The 12,880-nt window shown below is 48.7% G+C and overlaps 3 protein-coding genes across 3 annotated transcripts; 1 reads left to right on the top strand and 2 right to left on the bottom strand.

Moving 5' to 3' along the window:
• Positions 1-1,052: 1,052 nt before the first annotated feature.
• On the top strand, positions 1,053-3,510 carry FPSE_03805 (uncharacterized protein; the record flags this gene model as incomplete). The annotated part of the gene is made up of 2 exons (XM_009256925.1): positions 1,053-1,650; positions 1,703-3,510. The coding sequence occupies 2 exons, from the start codon at positions 1,053-1,055 to the stop codon at positions 3,508-3,510; spliced, it is 2,406 nt and encodes an 801-aa protein (XP_009255200.1).
• A 228-nt stretch (positions 3,511-3,738) lies between these two features.
• Positions 3,739-4,812, bottom strand: FPSE_03806 (uncharacterized protein; the record flags this gene model as incomplete). The annotated part of the gene is made up of 1 exon (XM_009256926.1): positions 3,739-4,812. One exon carries the CDS (start codon positions 4,810-4,812, stop codon positions 3,739-3,741), a length of 1,074 nt encoding a protein of 357 aa, XP_009255201.1.
• A 1,082-nt stretch (positions 4,813-5,894) lies between these two features.
• FPSE_03807 (uncharacterized protein) lies at positions 5,895-10,822 on the bottom strand (the record flags this gene model as incomplete). The annotated part of the gene is made up of 10 exons (XM_009256927.1): positions 5,895-6,141; positions 6,202-6,579; positions 6,634-6,714; positions 6,770-8,072; positions 8,123-9,058; positions 9,127-9,360; positions 9,412-9,691; positions 9,747-9,973; positions 10,035-10,563; positions 10,616-10,822. 10 exons carry the CDS (start codon positions 10,820-10,822, stop codon positions 5,895-5,897), a joined length of 4,422 nt encoding a protein of 1,473 aa, XP_009255202.1.
• Positions 10,823-12,880: the final 2,058 nt, after the last annotated feature.

The following is a 12,880-nucleotide window of genomic DNA, read 5'->3' as shown; positions in this document are numbered from 1 at the left end:
CGAGGCGGTGTAGTCTATTCGAGAAGACTGGCGTGACCAATTGCCGGACGACTCGCGTGTCCCATGGTTGGCCAGCAGTGAGATGCATATGCAAGTACAATTTGCATTTGCAAGTGGTGGCTATGTACATAAGGTGCCTACCTATACGAAGGGCCCCACGTGAACAATCACAACCACATTTTGTACACCAACATGAATTCCAATCGAAAGGATATATCCTGGATGGTCCATTTGGTAGATCAGGTTCCGGTTCAATGGTGAGGCCGGATAACACATATAGGCCCAAGTACCCAACTTAAACATGGAAACTCCATGCTCGTAAAAATCCATCATCTTCTCACATCCACGCAGAGCCTCGCGGCCTGGTCACGAGTGTTGGGAGTGCCGCTTACCCTATGGTAACGCTGTGCTGAAACATGGCGCCTGCAGTCGAGAGACAATGAGGCGGACGATTGCAGCTGATAGGCTAAGCATGCATGAGGCAGTGCGTGAGCAAGCAGGCTGTGGTCTAGAGCAGATGTTTCTCCATCTGGATAACTCGAACACTTCAAATATTCCTCGGCGGCCCAGCTGCCATGGGCACGGCACTTCGACGTGGAATCAGTCATTATAAGCCGCTTGGAGAAATCCCCATCAGTGATGTAGGTCTTGTTGTTCGCCCTAGGAGGCTGGGTCGTTTGGCCCAACTCCGCGACACCTTCAGCCGAGTTGCAGCCTAGCAGCCACCACCAGGCAGGCTGCAGCCTAGTCTTTCAGCCCTAGGTAACCAAAGGTCTGTTTGCATCAATGCTATTTGTAGAGATCCTGGTCTTGCAGCTCATTGTCACACTTGTCATACTTACTGGGCAACCATCCATTACAGGCCAGAGGATGACTTCATCCCTCTTCTGCCATATTTTACCTAGCATCGCCTGATCTTAGGTAGTTAAGCTCTTGATTCGCGTACTTTACTTCTGAATCTACACAAGTCTTTCTCGCCGCCTAAAACCACACGGTAATTGCATCGAACCCCAAATCCGAGCCATCCCACAATCCCAATTGTATCTTCCATAATGACTGGCTCCTTGTTCGGGTATTCAAACTTGTCCGGACCTTCCAAGAAATCACGTCGGGCTGAATTCAACTATCGAGTTGATGATGGCAAGTACGTCTTTGAGCAGCTGGTCAAGGATACCTACGGTTCGGTCAGCACCGACTACATACCTACCGAGAGAAATCGTTGGTGTCGATCCAAGTGGAAGGTTGGGATAGCTTGTGTGCACTTCCCAACTGTCGTCAGCATCGACAGGCTGGCTCACTGGGGAGTTTACATCCGTAGAGATGACCAAAAGGAGCTGGAAGTAGGCAAAGTTCCCTTGATAACTGCCCTTGTTACATACTCTGACATGTTGATTTGGCAGATTGACTTCCCACAAGATATATACAGAGTCTATGGGAGCAACTGGACCAGCGAGTCCGTTGAGGCCCTTCAACTTGAAGCCGTCTGGCAAGCCAAGGAGAACCCCGAATTTAAGCAGGATATTCAACCCGATGAAATTGTCTTTGTTCGCAGGCCAGCTGGGTCAGGTCACCATGAGCGCGATCATTCAACCGAGGAACTGTATCAAGAACAAACCATGTACTTCAGCTGGCCCGAATTTGTACTAGCAGGTATGTACGACTCGCAGATTCATACGCCCAGTTTTGACTAACAGAAGAGCAGCACAGTTTGTCCTTCAAGAGTACGTGGTGAGGCCGTGGAGACTTCAGACAGAAAAACTACTGCCCAGTGACCGAGCAAAGACTGTACGTGAGCTTAATACAGTGGCAGCTTATCGCCTCTTGGACAACAACTGTCAGGACTTCTCCCGGCTGCTCATAGGTTTGATGTTGAAGAACCGCTGGGGAGACCCGGGGCGTTTGACCAAAACCTTTGTTTTGGATGACTTGTCGGATGAGTGGACGAGCATCAATAATTCGTGGTCACGCGAGGCGCTCAAGGCACAGAAGCAGAGTCAGCGCGGATTTCTGTACGGTATCCCACTATTACTGGATCGCCTGGAAAAACCAGACAAAGATGACCTGATCAAGATGGAGCCAGAAGACGCACGTAGATTCTGGGAGAGATTGTCGAGCCGCCCAGGCGAAGTCCCGGAGGCACTACTACGCAAGCTCGACAGCTGTCGCTTGGCGATGCGACTGGCTGAAGCCTACACATGCCAGAGATCCATATCGACCAGAGACTACATCCGTATACTGGATAGCGCGGAAGCGAACGCTATGGTGGAATATGTGAAGCGCGAGTTCCCCGAGGCCATGGAATCTCATGGTGCAACAGCCAGGGCATGGTTTGCGTCATTCGACCACATCTCACGCACTGACAAAGCTGCCTGGGATCTTCTGACGTTCATATCGTGGATCCAACCTGCGTACATCCCAAAGAAGCTGCTGCCGGATCCTGAGTCTGGGTCATTGAACAACACAATCGACAAGTTGGTCAGATATCGCCTGGTGAAGATTGGAGGGGCCAACCATCTCGAAATGCATCCCCTGCTCCACTATCTGACACAAATGGGCATTCAACAAGCCGAACGTGGGAAAGAAACCATCCTCAAGGCGATCCGTCATGTTGCCACAAACTTTGCTGGCCGCAATACCATGAATAGTGATGATTGGGAGCAGTACGGGAGTCATCTCCACAAACTGTATTCCAATAGCAACGGTCTTATGAATCAGGAAGACGAGTCTACTTTCGATGTTGCTTTCTTGATTGGTCGGGGTCTGATTAACAACGGTGAGCCAGACTCTGCCGTTCCGTTCCTGAAAGAAGCTTTGCATTGGAGGGAACTTCGTCTGAGCAAAAACAGCCCAAAGCTGCTCGAATCACAGCTCGAGCTCGCAAAGGCCTACGCAGGATGCAAGCATTCCCATTTGGTGTTTGACATGCTCCAGGAGGTTAAACCTCTTCAGCAGTTCTTGACCAAGAGTCGGCTCAGCCTTAGCCAGCGACTGATGGGCAAAAAGGCAAATATAATAAACCCCGAGGTGGACGATGCACTTCTTCTCATCTTAAACCTCGCGCTAGAGCTCGCAAAGGCTTTCATAGCATTGCACAAGCATAAAGAAGCAGCCAAAGTGTTCGCGGAACTCGGAAAGGCAGAGCCTTCCGGTTTCATGGAGGACCATCCAGGCTGGACTACACACAGGATAGAGCTCTTGCGCACCCTGACTATAAACGGGCAGTTGAAAGAAGAGATCAAACTCCGAGAAACGATCCTGGATGCTGAAAACCACCCTGAACGACTTCCATTGCAGAGAAAGCTGACGGTTGCTCTGGCAGAAGCCTACCAGGAAAACCACCAGTACCAGGAGGCTATCGACCTGCTCGAAAAACTCCTCCCTTTCACGACTAATCCGAAAGAAGAGCTGGAACTGCTTGGGACACTAACAACTGTATGGCAGCACGTTGATTTGGATAAGGCAAGGGTACTCAGGCCAAGGCTGGTTGAGTTGCAGAAGGAAATAGGTTAGTAAATAGGGAGTTTTCATGGACTACTGAACGAAAGGCTTCGAGCAATAGACAAGTGGCAATCAGAAAGAAAAAGGCTTGAAAAAAAAGGTCTATGTCTTTATTATATGTAACCTTGATATATCTCAAGATATCCCAAGCGTATGTGATCAGATGTTGATGGTATATCCCTAGATTGCAAAGCAGCCTGGGTCAAGGCCGCACCTGGCTGGCCAATGACTGACGCTGGCTCAATCTGCCGAAAGCCGCGTTGTAATATCCTTAACAACGGCATCCTTTATCCTCTTCGCCGTCTCGTCACTGACTTGACCCTCTTGTAGGAAGTTGACCATTCCCTCCAGCGAGTGAATGTCGTCGCGCAATTCCGTCAATTCGTTATCATATGTATCCATAAAGCCCTCAGTGGACTTGTTGAGAACTTCGAAGCCATCTTCCAAGGCATTGCATCGCTCTCGCATCGTATCCATGCCTTTGACCAGGTCTTCGTTCTCTTGTCTCAATCTCTTATTCTCCGTCTCCAAGGCTTCGATCCGTACTTGATCCCGACATCTTGTCTCTTTTAAAGACCGCAGCTCATCCCAAATGAGGGCGATATCACTGCTGCGTGGGGACTGGCTGTCTTGTCGAGGGCGCTTCTTACTGTAATTGCAATCGATCGGTGGCGGTGGCGGCGGATCGGTATCGTCATAGGCCGGTGGTGGGAGTGCTGTCTGAACCGACAGATCGATAAGCTTGGCTCCGAGGCCGCCATACATACTAGCAAGATGATATCGGAGGCTGTGAAAAGACTTGAGAAGACCCTCAGTGACGGCATCACTGATGGATTGGAGCGACGAGGGTGCGGCCTGAGCCTCGATAAAGATGGATAGAACGGTGGCATTGGAAAGTTCACGGATCGCGTCAAGAACTGCACCTGAATGTTTTCGGGCGGGAGATGGCGGCTCTAGTGCAGGAGTGGGAACAAGGACGTTGAGGTGGTGGTTCAAGGTGAAATTGAGGCACAGAGTGGGAGAGTCAAACTCTCGTTGTATTGTGACGGGAACAGTCGGGTTCTTGACTACGTCCAGAGAGACTATGGACGAGGCGCATGCGCGTAATGTAACGGCTGTGGTGGTGTCTAATCCCTTGAGCTTGACGGGAATGCTCAGCTCGAAGAAGGCGCATGTTTTATCGAAGCGGCAGGTGAATGTTATAGAGCTGACTTGGGGATCTGGCTTTGCCAGAGTATGTGTCGTAGTGTCGGACTGCCATTGAATTACGGCCTTGGCGGAGTGGTGAATATCGAGGCATGGTGAAGACGACATTCCTGCGACCATTAAGCGCGACGATAACGTGCGTAACTTACCTAGTAGCTACCCAGCCCTAACCGCGACCAAGGAGGAACAGCTTCGCTGCCAGGCAACCCGTCAGTCTCCAGCGCGCTGCGAGACTAAACAGGTCCCTTCTACAGGCCCCGGTTGTTCCAGCAAAGGACGCAATGCGCTCGTTTGATGGGTACAAGTCGGAATTTTAATGGCCTGTAGCGCGATTTACCGCCTCTTTGGACGCGGTTCGGGTGATGGTTTCGGTTCATGAAAAGGTTGTCAGGTGAAAGGCAGAGAAGCGTGAGAAGGCGACGGCGAGAGAAGGATAAAACAAGGCCCCATCGTGATGCAAAGATGTGCGAAGAGTCAGCGTGGCATCGCGTGAGGGAATGCGAATACAGAGGGAAATGAGTAGGTGGTCGGGCCAATAGGAAAGAAGAAGAGATGATGGAGGATAGTTGTTCCGTCAGCCGCGCAAGGCTCTAAGGCAGCAAGGCATGAGTCTCGCAAAGTGGGATATGATTAGTCAGCACAGTATGTATTATGTCAGCATATCCGCCAATTTGATTGGTCACTTTCTGCATCATGCGCAAGTCGCTTGAAGCCTCAAGTTTGGTAAGATTTTTGTACATTTTCCAGTTCAATTGAAGACGCAATAAACAAGTCACATGAATTCCCCTCCTCGCGCTCCATTCTCATAACAAGTTACAGAATGATGAAAATTGAAATAGGTTTTATCTAATATAGTATCTACTATCAAGAAACACATTTTTATGCACGAATACAGTAATAAAGATATTTGGTAGTTATTGCTGAGATGTTACCCTAAAGTTGAGTGAACTCCAAAGCTGGGTGGGGTACGGTACTCAATGTGACACAGACACCAAGTCCAGTCCAGCCTTGCCGAGAGAACTCGGCCCGATCTTTTATTACCTACGCGCAGGTGGATCACAAAGTTGATTTAGTGGTTGATAACCTTAGCTACTATTTCTGCCCCATCTGCTTTAGGTCCCCATGACGCGCTCTTAGTAGTGTCTCTGGCGCGTCTCTCAAATGCCCTCTAACGCAACTTCACCAGACTACTACTTGTTCTCCTTCTTCTCCGTCGCGACACTCTGATACATCGAAGCAAACGTGGAAGCATCGGGTCCCTTTGCCAAGAGCTCTTGCGGGTGTCCGATCTCTTGCAGCTTACCCGCGTCAAGCACAACCACCATGTCAAAGTCATCCAGTGCAGACTGAAGCTTGTGAACGATGGAGATGACTGTCCGATTACTGAACCGCTCACGCACCAGACGCTGGACAAGCTCGTCGACGCGCGAGTCGACACTGCGTAAATAACATTAGCATATAGCTCACAAGCATGCGATGGAAGCAATGGGTACATACCTGCTGGTTGCTTCGTCAAGAACCACAATGGGCGAAGGTCGTAGAATAGCACGCCCGATGCAAAACAATTGCCTCTGACCATGCGAAAGATGAAGCTCTTCAATGGACGTGTCGAGGCCGCCATTGTCGGTCACGATATCCCACAACTCGACCGCTCTCAACGCATCTTCAATTGCGGCGTCCGTCAGCCCTCCAGCAGGGTCGGCGTTCAACCTCACGCTGCTTCCATCAATGAGGAATGCGTCTTGGGGCACGCCGACAAGTCTGGTGCGAATCTCCTCGCGAGGAATCGTGCTGATATCAAGGTCATCTACCATTATGCGACCACCGTGAAGGTCTATCATGCGAAAGAGGCACGAAACCATAGAACTCTTGCCACTGCAGGAAAATCTGGTCAGCTGATGAAATGATGAGAGATAATTAACGACATACCTTCCAGTCCGTCCACAAATGCCAACCTTTTGCCCAGCTTCAATATTCAGACTTATGTTCTTAAGGACATCTTCGGATTCTCTGCAAGGGTACAGGTCAGCAAGCAACTCATCACAATAATCGACCGTAGACGTACTTGTATCCCGCAGACACTTGATCAAACACAATTGTTCCTTTGGATGGCCACACGGACGGCGGCTGCTCCTTTTCCTGCGGCTCATGCTCAGACGCGGTGTCAGATGTGAACGACTTGATCCTCGAGATTGCACCGATGTGAGTCTCCAAGGTTGTCCAGAAAGTCATCAACAGCTTGAGATGTTGACTGAATTGGATGATGTTGACGAGAGCTACACCGATCAATCCAGCTGGAAGCTTGCCTCGCAATTGTGTGACAAGGACCACAACCAAGACAGCTATGACAGTCACAATCATATCGAGAACAAGAGTAAGCCACCTCTGAACTGCGTAGAGGAGGTAGAAGGGTCTCTGCGACCGGTCCAGAAGCTCATGGTGCTTTTTCTCAAGAGCATCGCGCCAACCAAAGGCACGCAGCGTGGCCAATCCAGTGACAGTCTCGGTAAAGAGGGCGTAGAGCGGGCTCTTTGCTTCCAGATCCATGAATCGGAGCTGTCGGGACGTTCTCAGGTATGTATGTTGCACCACCCACAGCGTCGCAAGGAGAAAGGGGAATGCAATGGCAGTGTAGTACGACCCGACAGCGATCAAGATCATCTCGGCGATACAAAGAACGAATGTGGCAAACGTGTTGAGCGCTGAGAGGGGCAAGTCCATGTCGATGAGCTGGAGATCCTGACTGAAGCGGTTGATGGTGGTACCGGCGTCAGTGGCTGCGAAAAAGGACATGGGCGCATTGAGAACTGTCTTGAGTAGACTCTGGTGGAAGTTGTTGCCCGACAGTGGTACCATGGTGACGATCATTTGCCAGGTGCTCAATACCAAGAAAATGATAGACAATGCGCCTAACATGGCGTAGACACCCAGGTAGTAGCCAAGTCGTGTAAATGGCTCTTTCGCATTGGCAGCAGCCCACCAATTGAGCCATATGGTAGGGAAAGACTGGCAAAATATGTAGGCACAAATTGCCAGGACAAAGACCATAGTTGGGATCCAGCCGATAGCATTCATGTAGTACATGTAAATTGCCACATCTCCGCTGCGACGACCCGCACCATCCTTCTTGCTCTCCATAAGCTCCATGTCCAACTCCGCCAATGCGGTAGCTGAGGACTCAGGAACAGGAACAGAAGCAGAAGCAGGACCAGAACTAGGTGCTTTCGATCGTGTCCCATCAGGAGAAGACACGTCAGAGTGAGACACGTAATTGTCTGACTCGTTCAGCTTATCGAAAGTTCCTTGGATACAACCCGTTCCAGTACCATCAAGGCAAATGATGTGATCTGCATACGGGAGTCGGTTGACTGTGTCAAAGTTAGCTAGATCTAAGAAAATCATGAGATACTGTACGTACCGCGAGAAGAGACGACGATGACTGTTGTGTTCAAGTCTCGAAGGATACCATGACTCCCAAGAAGATTGTTGAAGACGGCAGTCTCGGTATGAGCATCGAGACCACTGAAAACATCATCAAGGATAATGGTGGACTTCTGGGCATACACTGCTCGTGCCAGGCTGACTCGTTGACTCTGACCTCCACTGAGGACAAGTCCCCTACTTCCAATGTTGCTGAGATCTCCCCGGGGCAACTGAGTGAGGTCTTGCTTCAAGGCACAAGCTTCCAATACCTTTTGATACCATCGCTCATCCGGCCGAGAGAAGGCAATAATGCTTTCTCGGACCGTACCATTCATATGCCAAGGGGTTTGGTCGCAGTAGGCAACCGTGGAGTTTGATGCATGTACAGAGCCTTGCATGATCCCGACCTCTCCGAGCAATGCCTTCATAAGAGTCGACTTGCCGCTCCCAACGGGACCAACAATAAGCGTCAGTTTACCTGAAGGGATGACAGCGTCGATGTTGCTGAGGGTGGGTGTTTCATTCTTGTCGTATCCAAAAGAAGCGTTCCTGATGACGAAGGCGTTACCATCCCCCAATGGTTCAGTCTTCATCATAGATTCCTGAATTGGTGATACAGGGTGCTTTTCTTCGCTGCTTGAAACACCAGAGATCAAAGAATGCTCAGTCTCACCGTTATACTGGACTATCCTACCATCTAAGCGGGCGTCTGTGTTGAGGAAAGCTTGGATGCGGACAAAACTCCCGACAGACCCCATGAAGGAGGATAGCGAGGTAACGAAAGACGCCAGAGGCTCTTGTAAAAGTGCGAATAACGATAAGGATGTGAACATGCGGTTTGTGTCCAGATTTCCTCTTCCTCCTTGTGATTGAGCCAAAAGACTATACGTCATGAAGCTCAGAACGGGGGCGAAGATGGGAGCGAGGTAGGCTGCAAATACCAGAGTTAGCGAAATTCATCTTGAAATTACAAGGCTCAGTGTAATTTCGACCACTTACCCAATACCATGTTCCAGATCAAAAGCCTGCGGAATTTGCCCGAGATATGCAATTCTTCCTCTCGCATGGCCTGGATACGTGTACCTAGAACCTCGGATAGACCACACATCTTGACGCCCTTCATACTTCCTAGCATCTGCGATGTCACAGAAATTCTTCTCTCGATAGCCTCAAGCCACATGGCCTGTCGAGCCATGACGAAGCTGACAGCAATGACGGATCCGACGATGGAAACTGTGACACTAAATTAGAATATGTTGTAAGAAGCTTTTGACAGATACTCACAGATAGCTGCCCCAACAGGTATAAGACACGCTAGTCCGAGCTGACGACCTAATAGGTAGACTGCAATGACAATCTCGATCAAGTTTGCCCACACATCATGAGCCGTTCGCCATCCCGAGTCAATCCTCTCGATGTCAGCGCTCATCAGAGTCAAGGCTGCCGTCGGGTTGGCAGCTGTGATGCTCAAATCTGAAGCCTTGTCATACAGCATTGAGATGAGTTGACCGCGTACCATAGTTGTGGCGCGAACAGTCAAGTGCTGATACTGGCCCGTTGTTACCTGTTATCGTATGTTAATAGAATTTCTTTTAAACATATGCAAAAGAAAGTCTTACAGCTAGACCAATAAAAACAAGAAACCAAGCGCCTATTAGGCCATAGCCTTGGTTCATGTCATTGGAATCGGCGTCCTTCTCAGCCCACGACAAAGTTGCCGAGATGAGAAACGGCTGACAGAAAGTAAACCCAATGAAACACAGGCGTGGAAAGATGATTGATAAAATAGGTCGTTTCAAAGTTTTAAAAACGACTAACAATAAATCATAGTCTCCTTTCTTGGGTGCTAGTTTCGCATTAGCAATTTCCACTGGACGTGATAAATTTGGAGAACAAGAAAAACAAACCTTTGGTCCATGCAGTTTGTAGTAGACTCTGAAGATAGGAAGACTTGAAGTGCTTTTCGAGAGGGAATAGACTTTCAATCTCCAAGTCATGAGAATAGCCAACCCGGAACAGGGGGAGTTGCCAAGAAAAAAACCAATGCGAGAAAACGCCACTCGTCACTTCTGACGGCAGCTCGCGATACTCTGGACGCAAGAATCCGCGTTTCTCGATGGTCTCCGCCGACAGCATCAAAATCTTGACCACCGTTGAAATAAGGGCGGTGATGGCTGCAGGACGATTGTAGCCTTGCAGCCACAGGGTTCGCGTTCGCGTAGCATCGAAGAGAACAGAGAAAAGCAGAAATAGGTTCAGCACAGTCGATGGTCGATACGAATAAACGTGCTCGACATAAGACAGGCCCAACAAACTGATGGATGCAACAATGGATAAAGCGGCAGCTGGCAGAGAAGCTTTGGTAGCAACGGCTGGAGACTGGGTCCAGCAGATGAGGAAAGCGATCTGGGATGCTAACAGGAGCAGACATAAAATCTTTGAGTTGTTACAATATGCATCATGGAGTGATCTGAGGCTATCAACTTACAATCTTGCAATACAGCCAGTAACTATGTTCAACTTTGACGCTATGCTTGCGCAGCAGGTATGTAGCTCGAAACGGGGCTGCCAGGAGCAGCAAGGCAGTGATCGGCACGACAAGTATGGATTCTTCAAACAGCAACGTGAAGTCAAAGCCACCTCTACAGCCTTCTGCATATGGCCCAAAAGACCTATCACACGATGAGGAATTCATCGCAGTGATAGTGATAACGAAGCCTTCTAGGTCTGCTCTGTCTGCTCGATCAAATTACTAGATTTCGTTTTTGCTGTCGTTACACGTTACCTAACGTGAAAAAATAGACCTACCCTGCAACTCGCTTGGAAATTGCCCCAGTAAAATGGTCGGATGCAGGAAGAGATGCGAGAAAGGTCGGGAAACAGAGGTACACGAGCGAGAAGAGACAAGTTGGGCGCCGGAAAAAGAGTGGGATAAGTCTTTCCACACTTGAAATCTCTGCTGAACGACGATCCAGCGAATCATAAATCGGTTGGATAATTAAATCCTGATATGATCATGGCCACCTACCTGATCTGTCGTCGTACCTGATCAAGAGCGCTAAATACGGGACGGCACGAGAGAAGAATCTATATGGGGAAATGATGTGCAAGGCTAGCAAAGCTGAAAAGCATGGATTGACTGAAAACGATGGGTTTCTCGCTCCGTGGTCCAACTGTAAGGCTCATCTTCGTATCCTTGCTTCTGGTAAAATAGAGATCAACTATCCGGCTATCCGGATACCATGCCGGTCTGGCTAACCTGTTCTCATCACAGCCCAAGACGAACAGAGTCAAGAACCTGGTGCTAAGGAGACTGCTACATCCAATCATACGGTAGCAATATTTCCTTCCGGGGTATTTGTTTTAAGCCAAAACTTTATTGATCTCGCCTCGTTTTTACATACAGAGTAGTAGAGATTGAATTTGATTGCCAAGAGTAAACCAACCAGGTAGAATGACTTCCCTGGTATTCTTCAATTTTTGTTGGGTAAGACAATGAGAGAAATCTGCTAGGATATGATCCTTTCTAACCCCTTTCCGATCTAAGCGTGTAGACAACGCAGAGATCTAACCTTGATTTAGTATAACTGGCGACAATCTGCTCTCCAACACGAGGTAAAGGTATCCCATGCAAAGATTGACGATATTCTTGGATAGAAACACACTTATGTGACCAGTCTGAAAGACCTTCGTATTGGTAGATCATGAAGTTGGCATCACCGAATCATGGTGCTAAAACAGGAATCCACTCAAACTTCGCAACCCTCAACAACACCGAGAGGCGTTGGTCCCTGCTGTCTATGTAAGTGGCTTGCGTGATCTGCACACAGAGCCCCGTCGCGGTTCCGCAACTGCACCTCAGAACAAAAACACACATGAGTCATTAACGTTGCCAAGAACCACAAAAAACATGCTTCTTGGGACCTGCGCAACCTACAAAGCAAAGCTGAATAACTGTGCCACGCGTGAATGTAACTGTAGGGGGGGCGGAGAAAAGAAAAAAAGAGCCTTCGGAAGGACTGCATCAACTCCACAATGGGATGCTAATCATGGTATATCATCTATGGACTGTTTTCGGCTCTGCGTCCAAGTGGCAACCTAACGGGCCTCATATCTAGACCAATCGCTGTCAGTTACGCAATGCTTGCTAGGGGCGAATGTATTTCTTGCTCAGTTCATTAGTATGATATGATTCCAATCACGATTGACCAGCTGGTTGTGTTGAAGTGAAAAGCCTGCCCTCCCATTGCTCACCGGTTTTGAAATACTTGTTTTGTTGAGCTAACTCCAAAGTGCATAGTCGCAGCCTCAACTTATAGTGACGACATGGATAAACAATTTGACGCAAATTAATTTACAGCCCTAGGGGAAATATGCCAAAATGGCTTAGCTGCAGGAAACAATCCTTGCTAACGGCAGATGTTAGTAAAATCTACACTCAAGGAACTATGAAAAGTGAACATTTTGGCAAGTTTGTAAGCAGAAAATGAACAAAAAATTGTTTATATCACGCTATATGCTCGGCTCATGTTTGTATCACAGTGGGTACCGCAGTTCAATTTCACTATCCTAGACACACATGATGTGATACCAGGGAACTGGTGGCTGGTCTTGAGTTGCATGGCCAGGATGTTGTGAACGAGGTACACAAAACAAAAGCAATGAAGTAAACTCACCCTGGTTGGCTCACACCGTTCGTTTATGATACTGTCGTACATGAAAAGGAGTGGACCGTGAGTGGAGAAAAGGTGTT

Source organism: Fusarium pseudograminearum, chromosome 1 (genome assembly GCF_000303195.2).
Source record: "Fusarium pseudograminearum CS3096 chromosome 1, whole genome shotgun sequence".
Classification (NCBI taxonomy): domain Eukaryota; kingdom Fungi; phylum Ascomycota; class Sordariomycetes; order Hypocreales; family Nectriaceae; genus Fusarium; species Fusarium pseudograminearum.
The sequence above is the reverse complement of the archived record's forward strand: the minus strand, read 5'-3'. Positions and strand labels throughout refer to the sequence as shown.